The sequence below is a fragment of the Salminus brasiliensis genome, chromosome 23, assembly GCF_030463535.1.
Source record: "Salminus brasiliensis chromosome 23, fSalBra1.hap2, whole genome shotgun sequence".
In the NCBI taxonomy this organism is placed as follows: Eukaryota; Metazoa; Chordata; class Actinopteri; order Characiformes; family Bryconidae; genus Salminus; species Salminus brasiliensis.
In genome coordinates, this window is record NC_132900.1 from 6,062,886 (window position 1) to 6,087,354 (window position 24,469).

At 39.8% G+C, this 24,469-nt stretch overlaps 4 protein-coding genes across 4 annotated transcripts in view; 3 read left to right on the forward strand and 1 right to left on the reverse strand.

The window, feature by feature from the left end:
* Positions 1-311: 311 nt before the first annotated feature.
* Positions 312-15,842, forward strand: tpgs1 (tubulin polyglutamylase complex subunit 1). The gene is made up of 3 exons (XM_072668572.1): positions 312-845; positions 2,316-2,844; positions 7,586-15,842. The coding sequence occupies exons 1-3, from the start codon at positions 499-501 to the stop codon at positions 7,607-7,609; spliced, it is 900 nt and encodes a 299-aa protein (XP_072524673.1). The 5' UTR covers positions 312-498; the 3' UTR covers positions 7,610-15,842.
* On the reverse strand, positions 9,958-16,638 carry plekhj1 (pleckstrin homology domain containing, family J member 1). The gene is made up of 6 exons (XM_072668574.1): positions 16,187-16,638; positions 15,995-16,062; positions 14,812-14,878; positions 13,505-13,595; positions 13,324-13,387; positions 9,958-12,532 (listed from the first exon to the last, which is right to left on the reverse strand). Exons 1-6 carry the CDS (start codon positions 16,278-16,280, stop codon positions 12,446-12,448), a joined length of 471 nt encoding a protein of 156 aa, XP_072524675.1. The 5' UTR covers positions 16,281-16,638; the 3' UTR covers positions 9,958-12,445.
* Positions 16,639-17,666: 1,028 nt separating this feature from the next.
* Positions 17,667-22,431, forward strand: sf3a2 (splicing factor 3a, subunit 2). The gene is made up of 8 exons (XM_072669017.1): positions 17,667-17,782; positions 19,270-19,538; positions 19,695-19,741; positions 19,861-19,970; positions 20,066-20,115; positions 20,216-20,356; positions 20,555-20,623; positions 21,411-22,431. The coding sequence occupies exons 2-8, from the start codon at positions 19,341-19,343 to the stop codon at positions 21,705-21,707; spliced, it is 912 nt and encodes a 303-aa protein (XP_072525118.1). The 5' UTR covers positions 17,667-17,782; positions 19,270-19,340; the 3' UTR covers positions 21,708-22,431.
* Positions 22,432-23,708: 1,277 nt separating this feature from the next.
* The window catches only part of LOC140545940 (antigen peptide transporter 2-like), a 7,908-nt gene continuing 7,147 nt past the window's right edge, over positions 23,709-24,469 (forward strand). Inside the window, 2 exon segments of the mRNA XM_072669013.1 lie at positions 23,709-24,063; positions 24,066-24,440. Of these exon segments, the coding sequence (XP_072525114.1) occupies positions 23,946-24,063; positions 24,066-24,440 (493 nt within the window). The 5' untranslated portion in view covers positions 23,709-23,945.

A 24,469-nucleotide genomic window follows, 5' to 3' on the forward strand; every position in this document is an offset into this window, starting at 1 on the left:
GATATCTATTTTTTACAAGTTGAATCACCAGACATTTAGTCTTTATTTCGAATGAGGAAAATATCTCCAGAACATGAATCATAATATGAACAAAATACATATAAATAATGAAATAATTACATTATTTATTTAGCAGATTCTATGTATGACATTAAAATATTTTGTGTATCATTATATAATATTATAATTAATTAAGTAGTAGAAATTACAGTACAACAGAACTTTTAAAATGAATTTAATTAAAATAAATAAATAAGATTAATATTTTGTCTTCGACCTCTTTGTAGGTCTTTCTCAGTGCGCATGCGCCTGTTTCCAACTCCCCATAGCAACACCTGCTTGTTAGCTGTTATGCTAGCTAGCTACACAAACAACGAACTCACTTCACACCCAAAAGGTCGTTTTGCTGTGTACTTGTTAGCTGAAATGTTTGACCAGACAGCTTTAATGGACAGTCCCATTTTAATTTTACATTAAAAGTAGCACTAAGGCGCTACAATGGCGGAGAAGAGGCGCTCCGGCGTGGGTTCGGTGATGCCCGACTCCAAATCCGTGAAAGCCGAGAGCGATGAGGAGTTCCTTGCCCAGGCTGGAGTCGGGGTGCTGCTCCGGGACGCCCTGCTAAAGCTTGTGGAGGCCAGGTCGGAGGACCCGATAGGTTTCCTTGCTGAACACTTCAGCAACCTGGCCTCGGAGTCGGAGAACGGGCCGGTGGGTGTGGGTGGAGGTGGAGGAGGTGGAGGAGGAGGAGATGGAGGAGAGCAGCAGGAAAGCTCGGTGGAGGAGCAGCAGCAGCAGCTTAGCAGAGCGCTGTGGCACCTGAGCCTGGCGCATCACTCACAGAGGTACTAGCACCAAGCTAGCTAGCCTACCAACATCCACTCACACTCACGTGTATATATATATATGTGTATATATATATGTGTATATGTATATATATATATATGTATATGTGTGTGTGTGTATATATATATATATGTATATATATATATGTGTGTATATATATGTATATATGTATATATATATGTGTATATATATATATATATATATATATGTGTGTGTATATATATATATATATATATATATATATATATATATATGTATATGTGTGTGTGTGTATATATATATATATATATATATCACCAGACATTTAGTCTTTATTTCGAATAAGGCGAATATCTCCAGAACATGAGTTATAATTTTAACAAAATACATAAATATAAAATAATAAATCATTTCCGTGTCAGTCAGCTGGCAGCTGAAATCATATTTACTTACTTATATTTATTATACTATTATTTATTTAGCAGGTTCATAAAAGTAATTATAATGTATCAAATGTAAAAATAATCTACAGTTAAAAAACTAGGACACCCCATGAAAACCTTTTGTGTTTTTAAACATAGCTTTATAAACATGTGGACGTTAGATCTTCATTTAAACAATATTGAGAGATGGTGGGAATAACTAAATTAATAAAATAAAAAAATGTAGTAATGAAGTAATAATGTAAAATATACTTACATATATTATGTAAAGACCCACATATTTATTATGACAGTGTCCCAATAGTGTATCACATACTAATACCACAGTTTACCATGTACTCATCTTAATAGTGGGGGTTTGGCAGGTTAGTACAGAAAATGTACTAACAGGAGGTGATGATTTGGCCGCCGCTGCCACTCAACCGTTTTTTGGAGTAATTGGTCCAGATGTAAGTAACACCTAACTTTCTTTTGGCATTGCATTTTGGGATAACCATATCCATCGTAACCACACTCAAAAAAAAAAGACTCTGAATATGTATCTTGGATATTTGAGTATACTCAAGTCGGACACTTTTATCTACACAATATACTACATCCTCAAAAACTAGTTAGTACTTAGTACGCAATTGGGACACACCCTGGTACTACTTTTACTGCCGGAAAAAAAAATCAGGTGCAGCCCATCATCTGCAGGTGTTTAGAATATGGTTAGAGGGGATTTTGGAGGATGCTGTCTAGTTTAAACCTCAGACAAATGCAAAATAAGCAGAGAACATGTAAAACAATGGCCAAGATGCCCAGGTCAGGCCGTCCAAGCAAGTTCAGCCCATGAGCAGACCTCAGGATGCATACAGAAGTCTCCAACAATCCTAAAATGTCATCACGGGACCTACAGGCAGCTCTTGCCACAGTTGCCATCTACCATTAGAAAGAGACTGCAAAAGCTGCACGCTGGAGGTGTGCAATATTGCTGTCTGTTATGCTAGCAATCAAACTGTAAGACCTTTGGATTTGATCTGCATATTTGCTCTTGTTTTGCTTCAGATCCGCATTCAACAACAACATTCGCGTGGCCTATGACCTGCTGACCCAGTGTGGCTCTCGTCGGTGTGTCCCCGGTGGCGTCCGAGGCCACATGTACAGCGAAATGCTGCAGTGCCTGTGCAGCGAGGGCGGTCTGTCAGGCACCACGGCAGCTCCTCTGCTCCGCAGGATCCGTTGTCATGACTATGAGGCTGTACCATTTGAGCTGTTCCGGCAGGGCGTGCTGACGTGTGCTGCATTTGCCGACTACATCCGCAAGTCCCAGTGCCTGTATGCAGCTGTGGCTAGTCGTCCCGAGAGGCCTGCGGAGAGGGCACTGTGCCGTGCCGTCCTGGCGACCCTGAAGGAGGCGCTGGACACCTCGCACGGTGCAGATTCTGCACGCTTCCTGGAGGCCAGCGCCAAGATCTCTCCCGCCAAGTTGGCTCGGGCCATGGCTGAGGTACACATCACTGGTGAGCTGCAGGAAGGCCCAACCATGGATGCAAGGGAGTTTGAGGATGCTGCAGCTGCGCTGTTCATAGCAAGGGTACGAGTAGTCAACTGAGCAGACCTGGAGCTAAAAATGTGAATGGACAGCACGATCTAGTGTTAGTTAGTCTTCCTATGACGATGTTCACTTTCTCCATCAGTAATTTTATTATTTTGATTTACATCTATAAAATGGAATGTGTGTCTGAAAAAATGGGACAAAATGAATGCACCTAATAATAGGAACTAGTTTTTTAGTTTTTCTGCTCTATCCCACTGCTCCTCACATACACACGGATAATCACCAAATGTAGTGGTAAAAGAGAGTTAAGCATATTCTGGAATTATTATATGGGTTCATGCAACTGTTTATCTACACTGACAGTCTAAAGGAATTGCCCCACATGCATGTCATACACAGCTGTTTTTGTGTTTTTCTGTCTGTTCATTTAGAGGATACTAGAAAACCACAACAAATGATGAATATTAGAACAAGACAATACAAACTGTTCATTGCATGAAACTGAGGCACAATTTAAAAACCCTGTGATATTGTGCAAAACTACTTGGAGAAACATGGGGAAGAAAAAACATCTAACCATGGATAATTCATAGACAGCAGTGAAGAATGTGTTGAAAGCAATTTGTATGAATCATTATAAATAAACTTTAGGAAAGTATAATAAAGAACCGTGGTTTGGTCTTTAAGACTAGAGGAGCTATACCAGGGCCGGCCCAAGCCTTTATGGAGCCCTAAGCAGATTTTCATTTGGGGGCCCCCCATACTACCACCTCAGCATCAGATGCTTCATAATTTTCATAGGGATAAAGAACGCCCAGGCCTTTATCGACCATCCAAGCGGCGGATGTCTGCATTTGCCCAACTTGGCCTTACTTGTGTAACACTATTTTGTTCTATTATTCAATGCTATTTTAAAAAAATATAGTTTTTATCATGATATCTTTATCATGATACCCTGGGGGCGTTGGGGCCCTAGGCAGCCGCATAATTGGAGAATGTCTTGGGCTGGCTCTGAGCTACACAATGCTGTACTCTACTCCTATACTGTAAGTTATCGCTGGAACACGCCCCCTTTAGTCGAACTAGTCAAACCTGGAATGAAACAAGTGATCTGCTAAAGTTAAAGGCTGTTGGACTTTACAGCGATCCATCCAAATTAGCAAAGAACCAATATTCCATGGACAGCGATGTGTAGCCAGGAACGTCCAGCTAACTGAGGCTCAAATCACACCTGTTTAGAGGATCAAGCCTTGTTGGTCTTGGAAGTGTTTTTCAGGCATATTAAGAAGAGGATTGCTTGATTTCCCTTTTATTTAAACTTAGCAAGTAAATGTTTACACAGAAAATAGAAAATGCGTTTACAGTGTATAGTGGTAGACCTTCTTTTTCACAAATCTGCCAGCATGTCACTGTAATATTTACCAAACACTTCACATGTTCTTCTAGTTGCTATTCATGAATATCTTACTCATTATCTGTGCTTACAGTACACCGAGGTCATGCGCTTCACAGTTTATTACAGTGCTGCTGACAGCGTGTTTCCCATAGTCTGTATTTGAAGATGTTGTAATATCTCCTCTGAAATATAGTCACTTATAGAGTCAGGGTGTAATATTTCACAAAATTCAGTGTTTACTGGAGAACCTTTGGTTGGAGTGCTCTGAATGTTAGGAGTCTCTTCTAAAGCTGCTGAGAAAGGAATGTGTTAAAAAATAGTTTTTTGATTCTGTTAGAAAAATGCCGTTGGCAACACTAACGTATTTGTGAACTGGTGCCGTTCCTGGGAATTAGTTCTGTAATTGGGTCATGCGGATAAATGTGTCGTGTCTGGAGCTGTGAGATGCATAAGATTGAAGTGCTTCCTAAGATCAACCTTTGATGAGTTGTAAAGTGATAATTATTGTTCCTCTACAATACTGTCCCATCAGTGATCCCAGCGTAGTGCTTGGACCCCTGCTTTTTCTTCATTAATCCAGCAGAGGGTGTCAAACGCAAAGTTGTGTTTCACACACACACACACACACACACACACTATATGTCCAAATGTTTGTAGACACCCTTTCTAATGAATGCATTCACTACTTTAGGTCGCACCCACTGCTGGCACTGATATGCAAATACACACAAGCAATTTGTCTAGTCCCTGTAGAGAAGTACTGCCAATAGAATAGGACACTCTGGAGCAGATAATCATGAACCCATTTGCACCATGCTGCCTAATATCAGGCGTGGGCTAGAGGGGTATAAAGTTCCGCAGCATTGAGCTGTGGAGCAGTGGAATTGTTTTCTTTGGAATGATGGATGATGCTCCAGCCGATACTTGGGTGATAATCATCTAACATCTAACAGGTCACTGAATGCAATCAAATTCTCACAGCAATGCTCCTAAATCTAGTAGACAGTAGAGACTCCAACAAAAGCAGGATAAACTTTTTTTTTTTTTTTAAATAACCTTGATTTCGGAGGAAAAAATGAATGAGTGGGTGTCCCAATACTTTAGCCCATATAGTGCATTACAACATAGAAATATACACCATCACTGCGCATTACTTTGGCTTCATTTCTTTAGCTTTTAGACCAAAAGTGATTTGGGCCTGCTTTAGCAATGAGTTCCATGTTGTTTAATTAATGTAAAAGGTACCTGAAAAAAGGTGCATATGAAAGCTCATATCCAGGTCATTTTAGTCTATTGTAGTGCTTCTTGGAAACTGAACTGAACCCCTTTAACTGGTTTCATATTATTCTTAAGTTGCTGAGGCATGAAAGTTATACTAAGCCAAGCAACAAATAAGAAATGTGCCTATTCCCGCTAGTACAATGATTCATATAGCTGTAGTCGTCTTTGATGAGAACTTCCTCTCATTTCCCTGTTGTATATAGTGTTTAGCTATTGATTTTTAAAGCTGCTTAAATGAGAAGAACAATCCAGCCAGTCTGATCTATATCTTGCCCTTGAGAGCAAAGCCATGACATCCTAATATTGTCCATAATGGAATCAGCCTCAGAGCTACTGCACTACTGCACGGCCTATTTTTGGCTTTGCCTTTAGCCAGTAGTTAATGTGTTGCTACGGTTATCAGCACTGCTCTTTTAATAGAGCAACCTTGGGGTGCATTAAGTGTAATAGGACTGAATTATTCGGAGCATGTAGCGCCAAATTGAAAACATCTAGATCTTCATTATCACAATATTTCTTAGCAAGCTTTTGCATTTCTAAAAAAGGCACCCAAAGTTTCTCTTTACAACAGCACTGACCGATGAAGCACACTAGCCCTTTGTGGTTTGCTCCTTTTGTCTCACATGAGCAGCGTGTCTCGGGTCAGTGCAGTCAGCTTATGTGCCAAAACACAAAAGGAAGGAAGCGAGACAGAGACGAAACAGTATTCATGGCACACTGACCCAATGTCCTCCAACAAACACAAAACACAGGGTTGGTGCGTCACGCTTGTATGAAGGCCAAAGTACACCGGTCAAACATTCTCCAACTCACAGGTTCGTTTAATACCAGAGTGAGAGAGAACATTCTGGAACAATGCGAATCTGAGCTGGACACTGTAGAACAGAAACTGGGAGGGTGTTTCACAATGGTGTAAAAGGGAAAGGGCAGTCTAGAACAGTGTAAAATGGGCATGTTGTGTGAATTAAACAGTTAGTTAATGAAGTTAATGAAGAAGGACATTCTAGAATAAATGTTCAGTTACATGAAGAAAACGTGGAGGTTCTGGAGGAGTGTGAATGGGAGTAGGACACCCTAAAAGACTGGATGAGGAGGACATATTAAAGATTGTAATTTGAGAGAACATTCTAGAACAGTGTAAATGGAGGAAGACATTCTAGATGTTGTGAATATGGAGAACATCTGAGAACAGTGTAAATGGAGGAGGGTGTTCTAGATGTGAATATGGAGAACATTCTAGAACAGTGTAAATGGAGGAAGAAGTTCTAGATGTTGTGAATATGGAGAACATCTGAGAACAGTGTAAATGGAGGAGGATGTTCTAGATGTGAATATGGAGAACATTCTAGAACAGTGTAAAAGGAGGAAGAAGTTCTAGATGTTGTGAATATGAAGAACATCTAAGAAAAGTGTAAATAGAGGAGGACGTTATAAATGTGAATATGGAGAACATCTGAGAACAGTGTAAATGGAGGAGGACATTCTAGAACAGTGTAAATGGAGGAAGACATTCTAGATGTTGTGAATATGGAGAACATCTGAGAACAGTGTAAATGGAGGAGGGTGTTCTAGATGTGAATATGGAGAACATTCTAGAACAGTGTAAATGGAGGAAGAAGTTCTAGATGTTGTGAATATGGAGAACATCTGAGAACAGTGTAAATGGAGGAGGATGTTCTAGATGTGAATATGGAGAACATTCTAGAACAGTGTAAATGGAGGAGGACGTTCTAGACGTGAATATGGAGAACACTTAAGAACAATGTAAATAGAGGGGGACATTCTAGAGCAGTGTGAATTGGGAGGACATCCTAGAACAGTGTCGATGGACAAAAATGTTCTAGAACAATGAGAACAGGAGGAGGACATCCTTAAAGAGTATGTATGAGGAGGACATTAAAGGACAGTGTAAACAGAGAACTATTAACTAGGGATTGTGAATTGGGGGAACTGGGTGTTCTAGAACAGTGTAAGTGGGGGAGAATATTTTAGAACAGCGTGAAGAGACAACATTCTAGGACATTGTGAATGGAGGAGAATGTTTAGAACAATGTGAGTTCAGAACCAGAGTTTGAATCTATCTGTCACTGCCTTTCTTAGAGTACGACTGGAAAAGCCAAATGACCCGGAGTGGATAGAGAAGAACGTCCTGGAAGAAAAAGAAGGGATAACACTGTCAGTGGGAGAGAACCTTCTAGACCCTATCACACGCTGGCTATTTCAGCACATTTGGAGGTGGGTTTGTCGGAGAACACAGAGTCTGCATGCTGTGAGCTTTTCTGTGCCGGAGGCAGCTGGACACACTAGTGCACTCGCTGTCAAACCTAATGAGGATCCGTGCGTCAATAATTCAGCAGGGTGTTTGTTACCAAGTCATCCTCACTGCAGCAGCAGAACGGCCAGACTACCGGGTTAACGTTAATGTGACTTTTTCCAGCGCTGGTCAGCAATTATAATCCTTGCCAGGGATCCCTAGAGCCCTTTCAAAACATGGCTGTTCCATCTGGCTTTTGTACTTTAGTTTTGTCTTTATTCAAGGCTTGGCACAGCACTGCAGATCCTGCCGGGCCTTTTTTTAGGATGTTTGGAAGATCAGATAAAGATCTTTACACACATCCTAAGAAGGTTACTGAATGTTTGTTTGAGCATGTGCTGTTTCCAAGGTTTTAGGGACATTAATTATGTAGTTGAATGGTCTTACTTAATAGTTGTTGCTGTATATTATCAATCACAAACCAATAATGGTATCTATATACCCTTAAAAATTGGGTTATTAAAGGGGTGGACCAATAATGGTATCTATATACCCTTAAAAGGTTTTTAAAAGGTTTGGAAGGGTTCAAAATACAAAATAACCCCTGAAGAACCCTAATTTTGGTAACTATACATTCTTAAAAATGGGTTCAAGAGTTCATATGTAAAGGTAATGATAATGCTGCTTCTTTGCCTGAGTAAACAGTTCTTCTTAATAATGGATCAGCATCAAACCTGGTTCTACTGTTATTACCAGCCGGATGATCACATGTTCAGTACAATTTAGAACATGTTTGCCCATCTTGAAAAGATTCAAGGGTTTAATATATTATAATGGCAACTAAACAAATAATGTGGATGTTTAAATGGTCTTCTCTATAATGAAAATTATGTATGTTCTCCTCCAGGCGTGTTCAGCTGTCCAATGATGATGTGTTAGCGGCAGTTCTTAAAGAAGTGGTTGGTTGGTAGGATTTTATTGCAGGCCATTTTGGCCCATATAACAGTCCCTTCATTCTAAAATGATCGCAGAATGTAACGGGTAGCAGACATCCAGGCAACCAAAAAAAAACAAAAAAAAAAACAGCGTAATGAGATTCATCCACGGACAATAACACATTCTGAACAGACTGTTACTGGACAAATGCACAAACCTCATTTCTTCTAGGCTGAATAAAACTGGAACACAGACAAGCTTAAACAAGGCCAGGCTTGCCAGAGTGTATGAAGGGAGTGTGCTGCTTCAGGAAAGCAAACACCTCCACTGTCAGACACCTATTTCCTCTGAACTTCACACATCAGAGGCTGAGCATACAAACCCCCTGGAACAACGTGTTTCTTTAATATGCAGGTTGCTGTAAATAAGAAGATCATCAGTGTCACGCAGAAAACTCTAGTCTCCAAAATGGCAACTTTCCAGGAGAAGGAAAAAAGTCTTCTTAACTTAGCACTCAATGGAAGTCAATGTACAAATGTTTTATTCCAAGTCATTTAGAGCATTTCTACTGGTCCATTCATCATGACAATGTAGATACAATGTAAAAATTCAAAAATGTGAAAAACAGCAAAAATTGAGATGCAAATGTATTTTTAGTACTTAGAGGAAGCACTAGTTATGACCTAAACCATAAAAAATGGGATGTAACGACTGTAATGAAAAGCTGCATTTTCCCACCAGTCCTTGAATGGCACTGCAGAGTGACAGTTTGACCCTGCATAGAGGACTCTACTCTCTGTGTGTGGAAACATAGAAGCACTTATGACTTCTCAAGTGACTGACCAACCATATAGCTAATCCACAAACAAACAGCAACACTCCAGCATTTTCCAACCTAACCTCTATGTGACACATCTGTAGCTCAGGGTTGATTACCATGGATATAAAACAGAAAGGAAAAAAGAAAATAAGCAAAAATCTGCTGATTAAAACACTTCTAATAGAAACTAACAGATAGCTGAATCAGCATCTGCCCATTGCCTTTCATGTCAGTAGGGTTTCTGCTCTTTGTATGCAGAGAAAGATTAGACTCCTGGGGCGTTCAGTTAACAATCAGTTGTGAATGGGTCAGAACACTGTAGAACAATATGAGTTCCCAACAATCAACACAGACAACATTTAGTTGGCATGCTCTGGATCTTGGGAGTCTCCATCATGTTCTTCTCCCATTCTCTCTTTTCTGGAAGGCCTCCACACTCACAGTATTCTGCGACGTTCATCTCAGTTTCAGAACAATCAGTTCTTCAGTCTCCAGAAAAAATCTCTCAATTAAGTTTTGAGAAATGCTTTATTAAAAAAAAAAATCAATAAGACATTTATTCAGAACTGTAAAATGATACAAACACAAAATAAGTCAAAGGTGAAACGTAAATGGATCCAGCAGTGGGCTTACAGTTGTGAAACACAGGTAAAAAGGCTCTTCTCTGAGAAAGACCATTCAAGTTCTTTAACTGAATTTGAAATAGGACTGCATACGCATAACCCTGCGGTTCATTTCCAACGGGAGGAAAAAAATATGCCACTGTCTGTCTTTATATGTCAAACCAGTATTGCTCTCTTAAGTAACAAAACATTTTCAGTGTCTGAAGTTAGCTTCATTAGTTTTGAAGAAGTTTCTAAATTCAAGTTTTGAGTTATGAAGGTAATGTAATTGACCCTTGATTTTTTTTTTTAATTTACTTTATTTCTAATTTTACCAAATTTTTCTACCCAATTACCCAATCCCAGTTCACATACACTCCCTGATCACTAGCAATGCCCCCAACACTCCTCTTTTCGAACTGCTGCTGATGTAGCGTCACTAGGTAGCCGGCACGCTCTAAGAAAAGCACAGCTCCCCAGCTCTGATACAGCAGTGAACAGACGCCTGTGCTGAACAACATCGCACTAGGAGTGATGAGAGAGGAAATGCCATCAACCCTCCCCTGTGAGAGCAAGGCCAGTTGTGCTCCCTCTGACTCCAGCTGCTGATGGCAAGCAGCATAACCCAGGATTTGAATCATAGTAACAGCCCCTTAGTCCACTGGACCACTCGGAGCCCCCCAAGAATTATGTAAATAGTAAACAATACTGGTAAATTAAGAACTTTGAAACATTGCACTTCAAGGGTTCTTCAGTTAAGGTAGTTGTTCTATATAGAATCGTAACTCAACAATTCATTTGAATGTTGTTTGCCAGGTAAAACGGTTCTTCTCTACAACTGAAAACCTCTTGTAAATATTTCAAGTGGTTCTATTATATAAGAAAAAGGGTTCCACTGTTGTTAAAGAAGCTAAAGAACCAGTTTTGCTTTGATTGTGTAGCAAGAAAACTGTCCTAATATAAAAATATGATATTTTAATTAAATTTTATTGCCAGAAGTCATTTTGGGCCACTTCTATCAGTCCATTCATCATAAAAGAAACACTTAAAAAGAAGCTGCTCAAAGGTTCATTTGTATACAGAACCATGACAACTCAAATATGGTTCTTTAAAGAATATGTTAAAAACAGTTTGAAATAAGACCAAAATGAGTTAGGATTCAACATAAGAACTACACTGTATGGACATAAATATTGGGACACACCTCTTGAGCTCTGAACACAAGTGTTTTATTCAGTCCCATTGCCACGGGGATATAAAATCAAGCACATGGTCATGCAAGCACTTCGGCTCACTGAATCCCACTTTGGGACTATAATAGCATGCCACCATTGCAACAATATTGTCACTTGGTGACATTTCATCCCTCCCAGAGAGTCCACCATCAACTCTTAGTGGTATTATTGAAAAGTGGAAGTGTTTAGGAACCACAGACCAAGTAAAGTTACAGAGCGGGGTTAACGAGTGCCAGGGTTAGGCCTGCTGTTAGGGCTGCCAAGGGGGACTCCATATTAATGCCTATGGTTTTAGAATAGGAGGTCTGTGTATGTGACCCAATACTTTTGTCCATACAACAATGTATGTAGATTTAATTTTCCTCTGAAATATTCCTTTAACTACATTACCCTGAAACAGCCAGTGTTGGTCTTGCAGTATGATTACATGTATTAATAGCAGTTCAGGTATTATATTGTAAAAAAGAGTGCAAAATAACAATCGAGACATAAACCCGGTGTTGCTACATTAGTCTAGCTAGAAAAGTATATTTAAATTAACAAAATGCGGACAGCTAAGCAGTGAAGACTCTGTCATTTAAAATGAGGCACGAGTTAGGGGAAGTGGTGTCTAAAAGTGTTGCTGAATGCAAAATGGGTGAACTAAGCGCACTGTTTTGTGAAGTGAAACCACAAGAAGCCCACTCTAACCAGCCTAGTACCTCTGCAGTTCAATTGTTAAGCAGTGACCATTAAGACTTTGGTCATATGTCAACAGAACTTTCTCCCACATTATTCCTTCACAAACAATCTGACAACAATAATGAAGGCTATAAAGGTGACAGCATTAAACACATGGTTCATAAAAATGCATTCACATGCACTGTTACTGGCTCATTCTCAGCTGACATTCATAACAGTGCAACTGTGTTTAAAACCAAAGTACAGTTACCAACACACAACTAGACAATCATTAGAAAATAACACACACACACAAAGTGGGAAAAGTGACATACCCATGTTACATGAAAATGCCTAGATAGAAAGAGATAAAAACAGCAGTTTCTCATTTCTTATTGAAAACTCTCGACGTACGCAAGCCGGATCGTTTCTGTGCTGACTCACTGGGCTGGGTTATGTAGGGGGAGGGGGCAGAGGAGGAAACCCACTGTTGACCTGGAAGCGTGTCTCATCTGAAATCCCGTACTGCTCCAACGGGTCCTATTATAAAGGGGGGAAAATAAACACACTGAATCAAAGGGGTCAGCCGTTGCCGAACGGTTAGGGAAGCGGACTTGATACCAGTGTAACAAACCATCGACTTTCGGGTCCCATCTTAAATAAGGGGCAGGAAACCCAAACTCCCGGAGTCAAAGGTGGCAGTCATGGCCCTAATGGCTAGAGAATTGGGCTTGGGATTGGAAAGTTGCTGTTTCAATGCCAAAGGGGGTGGTGGGCAAAGCATGCTTAGGACTGGGTGGAACCGGGAAGTCACTGGTTTAATGGACTGACTCAGGACCCCGCTTGGAACAGGATAGTCATCAGTTTGATTTCTTGGACCCATCTTACATAGATGCCCTGGACCCTCAAATGGGTCCCATCACAAGGGGGAATGGGGAGCAAATACACTGACTCAACAGAGGAGACCATAGCCATGGTTAGTAAATGTTGTCGGCATTTTCTCTACAGGCACTTTGGGGGTGTGTTCTCACCCCTACATCTACTGTACTACTGTGCAATGGATGTAAAGATTCAAATACAAATACAATCAATGATTGTATGAGATACAGTGATGCCTTCCACTGTACTTTTGGGATCAGTTTATGATCTCTGTTGGATTAAGGCATGGTTGGTGTCTTTGAGAGCAGACAGAGTCCAACATAGTGTGGTGACTGCCTTGCTCTAACACACCTACTAAACCTAGCAATTAGTGTCTGAGGTGAATCAGAAGCAGGAAAACCACAAAACAGTGCAGTATTCCAGCCAGCTGGATTAAGGAACATGGCTCTTACCTTGCCAGTGAGTCGGTGGATCTCAGAACGATAGAAGATGAGGTTCTTGCGCATGAACTCATAGCTGTGGAAAAAGAAATGTGTCAGACTGAAACTGGCATGTGACATATATGGTTCAGACCACACAAAGACCACACGAAGACCCCATTGCATACAACATGTGAAACAAAACACTACAGACCTAGCCTTGACAATGGCATCTATCCACTCGAGGCACTGCTCCCGAGAGTCACATTCAAACAGGTATTTTCTCTCAGCCTCATCTAGAAAAGCTGACGGCAGAGAAGGAACACAATATATGCAGATGTGGTGAACAGTTGGATTTAGAGCTCGATATGGTGTTGAAATAATAAAAGCTTGTTTGCGTGGTGTAAAAGAGGAAGTGCAAAATCACAAGTAGCCTTTTACACAGTTGGTTGATCTATAAACAATATTTTTCAGAGGCTGCCTCAAAATTGCACTCAACACTATAATACTTGAAGGTATAGGCTATATATTAATCTAAATAGGGTGAATTTGGCAGGTTAGTACAAATATTAACATACTACCCTGTTTTCTACTAACAGGAAGCGGGGAAGCGTTGCTATGCTAAGTACTCCAGCCACCATTGACTCTGCACTTGAATCGACATCTGCCATCTTTTCTTATAACAATAATAAGAAGAATAATTTCTTTATTTTGTGAACTCCCCCTATCACTAGCAATGCCCCCAACACTAGTAGGGTAAAGACTAGCACAAGTCTTTTCTAAAACATGTGAAGTCAGCCCCTGCCTCTTTTTGGAACTGCTGATTCAGCATCGCTTAGGTAGCCAGCACACTCAGAGGAAAGCAAGGCTCCCCAGCTCCGATACAACAGCTAACACATGCCTGTACTGACAAACATCACACTAGGAGTGCCATCAACCCACCCCTGAGAGAGCAAGGTCAACTGTGCTTTCTCAGGCTCCGGCTGCTGATGGCAACCATGTTTCTAATAATTGGTCCAGATGTGAGTAGTTCCTCCTTTTCTGTTTTGCACTGCATTGTGGGATAATAGTGTCCATCATAAGCGTACTTAAAAACTGACTGGTTCTGAGTTTGTACGTTGGATACTGAAGTAAGATCAGTTTTATCTGTACTATATACACCATACTCAAAATTATTAGTATTAGTAACTGGTATGTAATTGGGAGCAATTACTTGGGAGTGTAAAACGTGCCGTTCCTGACAAACTTTTCGAGTCAACTGTTCATAGTGGTAGAGATAGTGAGAGACACATGCATTGGGTTCTATGGTAAAACATCTGCTCACCACCACTATGAAGAAATCTCAAGTTTCTCTACAATGAACCAATGAACCATTTCCCTCCAAACCACTGTGTTCGCAACTCAACAGTGAGTTTTGCTGAAATTTAAAAAAATTCCAACACTTCAACAACTTTAGCACTTCTCCTGACATAAACCATTGTTCTTCTGAGGTGATGATACTGAACTGGTCATGAGACTCACCAATGGAGAAGGCCATATCGTCCTCTTTCTCAACTCGACACTGTTCCAGCAGTAAAGCTCCAATTGGCTGCAAACATACACAACATATGCACGCTTATATAAAAAGTTAAAAAGCATAAAAGTTAAGGCACCCCTGATCATGCTTTGTTGATTTTCTAGAGGAGTTTTCACTTGAAACTCTTGAGTTTTGTACGTTTGGTCAAGTGCAAAAGCTGTTTTCGAGCCTGGAAGTGGTCTAGATAACCGATTTCTGGCCCTGCTATCTATTTTAGTTAAGTAGACTTTTGGTTGGACATACTGGTCAAATCTAAACATCTGCTGATGCCAACAGATCTAATATAATTTTTCAGTTTCAATATTATAGAGTACTACAGGACAGCTTTAGAGGAAAACTGTAGCAAATGAGTATAGGTTATATAAAAGTATTATTCAGCAGTATTAATATCTAGTAATTTTTTCATAGTATTACCAAATTTTCTGTAAGAGCAGATATCATCGTTTTGTTGTATGCAAACATTTTTATTCATAACCTTACACTTACAAAAGCTTCTTTAAGGGATGATATAGAAGAACCAGTTTTCTATAAAGAGATGCGTGTAAACACTGTAAAGGATCTTCACTAAATTGAAGGTTCATCACACTCAAATCCATTTTATTTTTTGCTCAGAACAAAGGTGCTGTTACTTATTTTTGCATTATAAGCATCTGTTATTTTAATATTTCTACTCATTGATAAGGTCATTTATGTAGCTACATTTTTCATATATAATTCTAATTTATAGATGTGATTTATTTGGCTTGTATCCATCCTCCATGAAACATCATCCGCAGGCTTCTTCTTCTGGCTCTGAGGGACTTTTTCTTTGTCACTGTTGCCTTTGGCTGCTTACTGGGGGTCTTAGGGGTCTTGTTGATCTCTTGTCCTCTTACTGATTATTGATTCTGTAAAACTGCTTTGTGACAACGACAGTAATAAAAAGCGCCATACAAATAAATCTGAACTGATTTAATCCAGGATTCTGTTTTATGCATTTTATTTATGTCTCTCGGTCTATATGAATAAAGATTGACTGACAGACTTATTGGATTAATTGGACGTAAATCATTGTATATAACCGTATTAACAACACTACTCTAATACATGTATAAAATCCCTTCAACAGAGAAAAGCCAACATGCCCACCTCCTCCTCATCTGTGCGAAAGTAAAACAGGAAATTCACTATTAGCTTCACCAGTCGTCTCTTCATGACTGGAGAAGAGAGGGAGAACAGGGGGTCGTTAGTTCACTCAATGCGTTTAAAGCAACAATATTAACCAAATCTAAAGCCACTAATAATGGATTCTGAACAGTGTTGTGATGGGTGTCTTCTTACCGTCGCCTTTCTTGGGTCCCTTCATCCCCAACTCCGCCGCCTTCTCCGAGGGCTGTCGACTCAGAAAGACGAGCTCCTTTTCATTAAACCGCATTTTAAAGCTCGTCACACGGTCAAATTAAAAGCTTGGATGTCGTCTAGTTCTCTGGCTTGATGGTTAATAACTGTACCATCCTGGATGCATTACTGATGATGGTTCACCTTGGCCGCCCAGTCCACTTCATACATGATTTTCCATCAGCCAGTTAAACTACTACCACTAAGCCCACTGCCACCCATGTCTACAGGACGACAGCGACCAGGCTACATTATAGGTATCCTGCTCTGGCGTCTGAACTGTTTTCTGCACCCCGGGTGACTGAAAACGCAACTAACAGCTGAGAAACTCAGATCCTGCTGATCCTTGGCTGTTCAATGCCCTGTACTCGACACGGTACAAGCCCCGTGTGGAGGAAGAGGCACAGAAACAGGCATCCAGGCGAGGGTCGTTTCAAAATAAAAGCAGGAATCTGACACGTAGAATAAACCAAAACACATAAATACCACAAAATCTTATGTAGCTACATATATGAAGAGTAACATCTTTTCAATGTTTAAAGACGTGGATGTAACGGTTCTTCACCAAAATATTTTTTGCTTAGAAAAAAGGTGCTTTTATATATTTATGCATCTGTTATTTTAATATTTCTACTCATTTCTACTTATTTATGTAGCTACATTTTTCATATATGATTCTAATTTATAGATGTGATTTATTGATTATTTGGCTTGTATCCATCCTCCAATCATCATCCCAAAGATCTTTCTTTTCCAGATCTTTATATTTATTTATAATTTATTTATATTATTTATATTTAAAATTATATAACGCAAAAAAAAAGTTTTTACTTCTCTAAGTAACCAGAATATCGATGGAGTTGTACACATTCAGTGTAAATTTAAAATTTTAACAATATATATTTTTTTTATTTTCGAAAGAAACTCAAAGGTTTGTTCATAGGTTTTATGTGTAAGCATTTTTTTCTCTTGCCACCCTCTTCCTTTATATTTTTTATTTAATCATAATTAATTGTGAGATGTTTTTTAGATCACCAGGTCATTGTGAAATAACACTTAAGAGCAATGACACAATACTTGCTCATGCACGTGAAATGAATGTAAATCCTCCAAAATATGTTCAGCTTTTAAATACACGTTTATATAATATTTCTACATCACGATTATTCTTATATTTTTATTTGTGTTTGAATACTTATTTGATAAAGTAAATACTATTTAATTCCTCGGTGCACTTTTGAATTGATGTATATGTATATGTATGTACACGGTGTATGACCGTGAACCCTATGTTGTATAATTCTTATGTGCAACTATTTTTAAGTAATACGCTAATACTTATTACTCTGAATTTCTTACAGGAGTCTCCGCATTATTTTACTGTATATAAGTACTTTAATCGTATCTTTAATGCATCTAACTGACTGAGTCGCACAGAACTTTTATTTTGTACCAAAGTAACAGGAATAGGAAGCGTCCTCCGGTTAAGCGCATGCGCAACGCAGCGGTAGCGGGGAGCAGCGTGAGCAGGACGTTAAGGTAGCAAACTTACTTTTCTAAATCCTGTTTTCCATCACATAAATACCACTGTTTTGTGCCACTAGGAATGACGTGTGTTCAGTATTTATCATACGATATCTAAGATTTTAGGGAAATGTCCATTGTAAGCGGGAAATGGCTGCTTAGTTTGAATGAGGTTTAGCAGTGTTAGCTTGCTAGCTAGGTGGGCGCTAGCTAGAGAAACAACAGCGAGCTAGCTACTGTAATGGGCAGTTAGAGGACTGTAGAGAAGCCTCAGCCCTTAATCAAGCGAATTATTATACTGCAGTGAAATGAACATGTTGAAAGTACTTTCTTAAACTAACTAACTGGATATCTAGAAGTAAAAACTAGCCACAGTAGTTGTGAGTAACCCTATAGAACTGCAGTAGAGCTTTCCAGGAACACCCAGCATCTTTTAGCAGAGGATCTCCGAAACTGATGGACGACTTCTCACTATGATGAGTAATAAATAAACAGCTAAAAAGAAAAACACACTAGTAAATAGGTAAACATTCAGTAGTGCAAATGCCCTATAGACAAAACACAAAGTCAAGGATTCAAGGATTCAAGGAGACTTTATTGTCATTCGCATCACATGTGGTACATGGGGTGGAACGAAATTGTGGTACCCAAGGACCCAGTTTTACCCAGACAGCAGTACTTAAATAAATAAAATATACATAAATATATAAAAATATATGTAAAAATGAAAAAAAAAAAGAAAAAGAAAATAAAATACAGTGAGATCTCAATGCAACATTAGAAGGTAGCAGCAGAGTGTATTTAAAGTGACTAGTGTCGTCATGGTGCATAGATTAGCTAGTTAACTATAACATTACCATAAAGGTAACTGTATGCTAGAAGTCAAAGTTTTTTTTTTTAGTGCAAACTATGAATATCTTGCTATTAAAGAAACTATAGTAAATCTGTAGTGTCTGAGCAGTATGTAGTTTGCAGGTGTGAGTGTATTAATTGAACGTATACAGTATGTTAAGGTGCTGGAAGTTTTTATACTTTGTTTTTGGACCCTTTTGGTCTGAAGAAAAAAAAAACAATGCTAATGTAAAATGCCGAGGTCCAAATTCAAAGGTTTGAACAACAGCAAAACACTCCAGAAGCTGAACCCACATAATGGAAATAAGTCAATATGACTAATAATATAACTAAATATCATTGACTAAATGTACTTGTAGATTCCTTTCCTCGCATATGTTTTTTCAAGTTGACATTTTAAGCTTGTTACCGTTTACATACTGTATTCTATCTCTGCTCTTTAATTTATAGTGCACATACACGAGCCGTGCAAGCAGCCTGTTACAGACGCTCCCGCTCGTGTTTTTCTGATTTTGATCAGAAATCTCTCTTATAGATTTTGTAGCGTTTGTATTAAATGAACCTTTTGTTTTCAGAACAGTTCTTACTTGCTTTAAACAGTTTTCCGTGTTTTTTTTTTTTTTTTTTTTTTTTCTTGTCTGGTGAATCAGGTCAGCTCACTTTTGCACGTTCAGAGTCTGAGATTCTTAGTCTCGGCTTCTGAGCCCCGTGGTGGTTGAAGATGGATTTCCAACACAGAGCTGGAGGTAAAACCGGCAGCGGTGGGGTGGCCTCCGCCTCGGAGAGCAACCGAGACCGCCGTGAACGGTTACGGCAGCTGGCTTTGGAAACAATAGACATCAATAAGGATCCTTACTTCATGAAAAACCATTTGGGCTCCTATGAGTGCAAACTGTGTCTCACGCTTCACAATAATGAGGTAAGATTCAAGGGCGTGTAGCTCTGCAGTGTTGCACCATTGCAATTTGCCTGTCACAAGTGTTCCTGATGAGTGATATAGGAGAGAGGCTTATACTCATGTCTTCTTTTCAAATGGAGTCTGTCATTCATATTCACTCAACTGCTTGTCCTTTAGGGGAGCTATCTTGCTCATACGCAAGGAAAGAAGCACCAGACTAATTTGTAAGTATGATGCACTGGATAAATTAATTACATCTTAAAATAATAGCTGTGGAGTCTTTAACTCTTATTAACTTTATTAACTGCCTTTTCTCTGGTTCTTTGCTTTTTCCACCCAACAGAGCAAGAAGAGCAGCCAAAGAGGCAAAAGAAGCCCCTGCCCAACCAGCACCTGAGAAAGTGAAGGTGGAAGTGAAGAAATTTGTAAAGATTGGACGACCAGGTTACAAAGGTACAAAACCAAAGTGCTGTGATCTGTTAACTGGAAACCTGACTTTGTCTTACTTTGTTTAGTTTTTAGTAACATGTTTCTGTTCTTGTTGGCAGTAACAAAACAGAGGGATCCTGAAACTGGTCAACAGAGTTTGCTTTTCCAGGTAGCACAATGACTACTAAACCTAGCTTAACTTAAATGGTTTAGAATATGGATGGAAACAGATAGTTTGACACAGGCATAACATTTTGTCTTTTTCTCAGATTGACTATCCTGAAATCGCAGAGGGTATTGGGCCCAGACATCGTTTCATGTCTGCATATGAGCAGCGTATTGAGCCTCCTGACCGTCGCTGGCAGTATCTGCTCCTGGCAGCAGAACCTTATGAAACTATTGCATTTAAGGTATATTTGTTATTTTTTTTATTTATTTATTTTTTATTATACTTTTTTTAAAACTTTTGTACAACTTTTAAAGAATGTCTGTAGACTGACTTAGACTGTTCCACTTTAGCAGTGTATTGACCAGTGCATGCACCTTGCAAGAATACACATCAATGTTTTATTTGTACTTTAGGAAATAATTGCTTTCTCCCATACTAGGTACCGAGCAGAGAGATAGACAAATCAGAAAGTCGGTTCTGGACACATTGGAACAGGGAAACGAAACAAGTAAGACCCTAAGGCGGCGTTCGATTGATACCTGTTTTCCACTGTTCTTTTCTTGTGCTTACTCTAGTTTATGCTAGTGTATAGGTTATACTGTGTAAAAGTTTAAGGCTTGTTTCCTCCTGCTCATTTCATTCCACCCACTGCATGGAATTGTTCAGTTTTACCATCAGCACACTTACTTGCTTAGTGGGTATGTTAAACCCCCTTCCGAACTGTCTTGGACATCAGCGTTACCAGAATTGTAGTTTGATACCACTGCTTAAGATACATCCTCAAACACGACTGAACTCTTGGCTTGGTTTTCTGGGCAGGGGTTTATCCAAATCCTGAACTACCTTTTGCTTTGAATCTTGCATTGAAAACTTTGAGTCTCAATTCAAAATGCTATGTGGTTCAGTAATAGATTTAAATCCTATCCAGGAAACTAGTATGTTTAGATAAATAACTTTAGATGGCATATTCTCAGGTGGCCTAAGACCTTTCAAAGTACTATACTGGGGTACAAACGCAGGCACTGAGGTGGGTCTTCAGTAACTTAAGTTAAAGATCATCAATCCCATATTCTGTTGCAGTTTGGCTCTATACACCCAGACACGACTCCCAAGATTTTCATGTTGGTTTTGTAATAAATTATTTAAAAAGATTCCTATTGAATGTGTCTGACCTTTTTTAATAGAATTTAGAATTCACATTTGGACCTCGGGGGACATTTAGTTTGTGAGAATTTCCCCTGGACTGTACACTTTTCTCTAGCAATGTATTTAAAACAATTCTCTGCTTTTCCCAGTTTTTCCTGCAGTTCCACTTCAAGATGGAGAAACTTCTGCAGCAGCCCAGTGGACAAGTACCACCTGCTGGCGTGAAGCGCCCTCCTCCTCTGATGACCGGCCTTGGCCCTCGACCGCCCAGTGAATCTGTGCCTCCTCCACCTCCTGGCGGCATTCCAGGAATGCCCCCGCTGCCCCCTAATGCCCCTGCGCCTCCCCAGATGCCACACGCTCCTGGCATGCCTCCTCCTGGTACACTGCCACCTCACCTAAGACCACCCATACCTTCTGAAGGAGGAATGCCCCCAAACAACTGAGTGTGAAGCGCTGAAGATCATCTTTACAATGGATTTATGATCATTGGGTTTGCAGAATGGTCTGTGAAAGCAGTTTTCTACACCTGTTTAATTTTTGTAAATATAAAACAGTGGTCTGTGTACATCAGGATATGGTGGTTATTAATATTTTTGTAATGTTTTATAACCGTTTTCCTAAGTTGAGTTTAGCCTAGCACCACAGACCTGCTTCTAGTCTGTTTTGACTGCTGTTTGAGGACCATGATCTACATCTGTAACTGAACCCTGTCCTGGTTCAGTGTAAGGTAGTCTTGGGCAACACTAGTACCAGGTAAACTCATGCAAGGATACTCCATGGAGGGATACTTAATGGTTTTTCAACCTAAGCCTGTAGTGCTATGATCGTTTTCCATGGACTTGCTTCAGTACCTGCTCCATCGGCTTCTATTGAAAGTATGTTTTGAATAAACATGCTTTCTGTACTTTTACCATCTACAGGGCAATACGCCATTGTTTTATTAATTTCTGTAGTTAACCTGCCACATGGTTAACTAGCTAAGATTAGGTTGAAAAACTCTGGATTATTCCTGGCTTGTGAATCTGATACTTCGCCCCCACTAGGTGTTTTAATTTCAGTGAATCTTATCTCACAATCTTCTGTTGAAGCTGTCACACCCAGCTCCGTCTTACCAAGAACAACTGTGTTTATCTGCTTCTTTTTTCTTATTAAAATGTCAACAAAAAACTCCTGGTGCTTTGTAAGTGTTCATTCCAGTTTATTCAAGTTCTTTTGGATTTGGTTGGAGTATGTTGATCTTGGGGATTATGACCAATAGCTGATTTTGAATACAAAATTTGAACACCAGTTTTATCTACTGCCCCCCATTTAAGTATGGCCACCTTTTGAAAAGGCTTTTAAAGAGTTTTAAAAGGTAGTCCTGTGTAATGAAAATGTGGCAAAAAAAGTGTGCATATGGTGTGGGAAAGTGAGCAATAGAGACACATGTGAATGAACAGTAGCTCACCAGAGAACAGGGACGCATAGGAATAAACCCAGGCCTATTTAATAGTCTGTATAGCCATTACGGTACAGGTTTAGCTCCCCAGAAAACTCACCGGCCAATCACATGCGTTGGATGTGCCACACGTGACGCTACTCGGCCAATCACATCTGCGCATTATGAAGCGCACCATACAGGGACGACACGTGAAACTGCGAGTCAGAGGAAAGTTAGCTAGCCAACATGGTGTGGAGCCTAAAAACCGAGCTTCTCACCAAGAACACAGTCGTACATGTTTTAGTTGTAATTTTTATCCATATTCTGACACTGTCGCTGTTACTAAGAGCAGTAATGTCAATTTAGAATAAAATAACACTGACTGTAAAACACGTGTAGTATTTCTGTCAGTAAAATCCAGTGATCTTCAGTGAAAACTGAGCACTAAAGCACTAACCTTCAACCGTTAAAACGTTCAAATATGTTAAATCCATTTTCTTTAAGGTTAAGATAAATTTTATAAAGTATTAGGGTAGCGTGAAAAGCATGCATCTCCAAAATAGTGACTTTACAGGAGAAGGTAAAGATGTTTGACTGGACGTTAATGTAAAATAAGAGCTTATCTATTCCTCCAGAAATATTTACAGGGTGTTCAGAACAGCTCCAGTGTCCAAACCATTAAAGAGAAAACTAAAAACGGACAAAAATTGAGATACATGTTTTTCATTGGACACATAAGCCGTGTGTTTTTAGGTATGACTAATCTGTTGCTGGGTAGACACAAAGCAGGTAGGGTTGACACAGCCTTCCTTAATGGCTAGAAACAGAAAGTAGTGGTAGTCTTTCCAAGCTGCAACACTTTTATATTATTTTTGTGGATTTTATTTATTTATTTATTTTTTACTTCTACATAAATATTTTTTTATATATGTAGAAGTTTATATATATATATATATTTATGGGTGTGCTAATCGTAATAGCTGCCAGCTTTCTGCCCTTGTTGAAGGGTGAGAGGGGGTTACCGGTGTGATCTGCTGTGGAAAATCCCTGTTTAAAGTGAAAATGAAATTGAAACTAATGCAGAAGAAGCTTAGCGTTGTATTCCCAGACAGACAGCAGCAGCTTTCACCAGTCAGCTAGTTGACTAAGCTAAATCTGAAAAGGACAGGCGTAGACTTTCTTCATACAGTCAAACTGCAGGTTTTTAGGTTTTAGCTGGGGAGATCAACCTCACGCGCCATCTCACGCGCCACCGTTCAACATGCAGAGGCTGCTGGTGTTCGGGGTGACCGTGTGCATGGACCTCATCACACTCTGGACCTGGGATTTCATAGAAACACGTTTAAAAATACAGGCAAGCGGCTTAAACGGTAACGACAACTGGCGAGACAGTGGCTTGTGTCTGTAATGCGATGGGTACTGCTGTGCGGGGTGTCATCGATCATCAGGCAGGACGCGGTGCGGAAGCGATGGCTTTTAGCACACTGCTTTATAGGGCCGGTGTATGAAACGGGCCGCTTAACCCTGTTCGGTAATTACCCGCTAACTAAGTTCAACAGCTGGATGGTCGGTACCGGCGCCGTTGCGCTGGGATGCCTGTTCTGGGAAACGCTGCTGCCCGACTCTAACGGGAAAAGTGGAAGAGAAGCCACGGAGCAGAAAGCTCGAGTCCTCTTCATGAGAGTGATCCGCTTCTACAAGCCTGACTGCCTCCTTCTGATCGGGGCGTTTGTCTTTCTTGCGTTAGCCGTTTTCTGTAAGTAGATGCCCGTAACCCCCCCCCCA

What these genes read in the sequence shown, in the direction of transcription:
- plekhj1 (XM_072668574.1), bottom strand. Translation starts at nt 16,280, where the DNA reads ATGCGGTTTAATGAAAAGGAGCTCGTCTTTCTGAGTCGACAGCCCTCG. An exon ending in TTCGCACAGATGAGGAGGAG is followed by an intron (nt 14,879 to 15,994) that starts GTGGGCATGTTG and finishes GTATGTTTGCAG; the next exon opens with CCAATTGGAGCTTTACTGCT. An exon ending in CGATATGGCCTTCTCCATTG is followed by an intron (nt 13,596 to 14,811) that starts GTGAGTCTCATG and finishes CTCTGCCGTCAG; the next exon opens with CTTTTCTAGATGAGGCTGAG.
- sf3a2 (XM_072669017.1), top strand. Translation starts at nt 19,341, where the DNA reads ATGGATTTCCAACACAGAGCTGGAGGTAAAACCGGCAGCGGTGGGGTG. An exon ending in TCACGCTTCACAATAATGAG is followed by an intron (nt 19,539 to 19,694) that starts GTAAGATTCAAG and finishes CTTGTCCTTTAG; the next exon opens with GGGAGCTATCTTGCTCATAC. An exon ending in TGGACGACCAGGTTACAAAG is followed by an intron (nt 19,971 to 20,065) that starts GTACAAAACCAA and finishes TCTTGTTGGCAG; the next exon opens with TAACAAAACAGAGGGATCCT.
- tpgs1 (XM_072668572.1), top strand. Translation starts at nt 499, where the DNA reads ATGGCGGAGAAGAGGCGCTCCGGCGTGGGTTCGGTGATGCCCGACTCC. An exon ending in CTGGCGCATCACTCACAGAG is followed by an intron (nt 846 to 2,315) that starts GTACTAGCACCA and finishes GTTTTGCTTCAG; the next exon opens with ATCCGCATTCAACAACAACA. An exon ending in CTGCGCTGTTCATAGCAAGG is followed by an intron (nt 2,845 to 7,585) that starts GTACGAGTAGTC and finishes TGCCTTTCTTAG; the next exon opens with AGTACGACTGGAAAAGCCAA.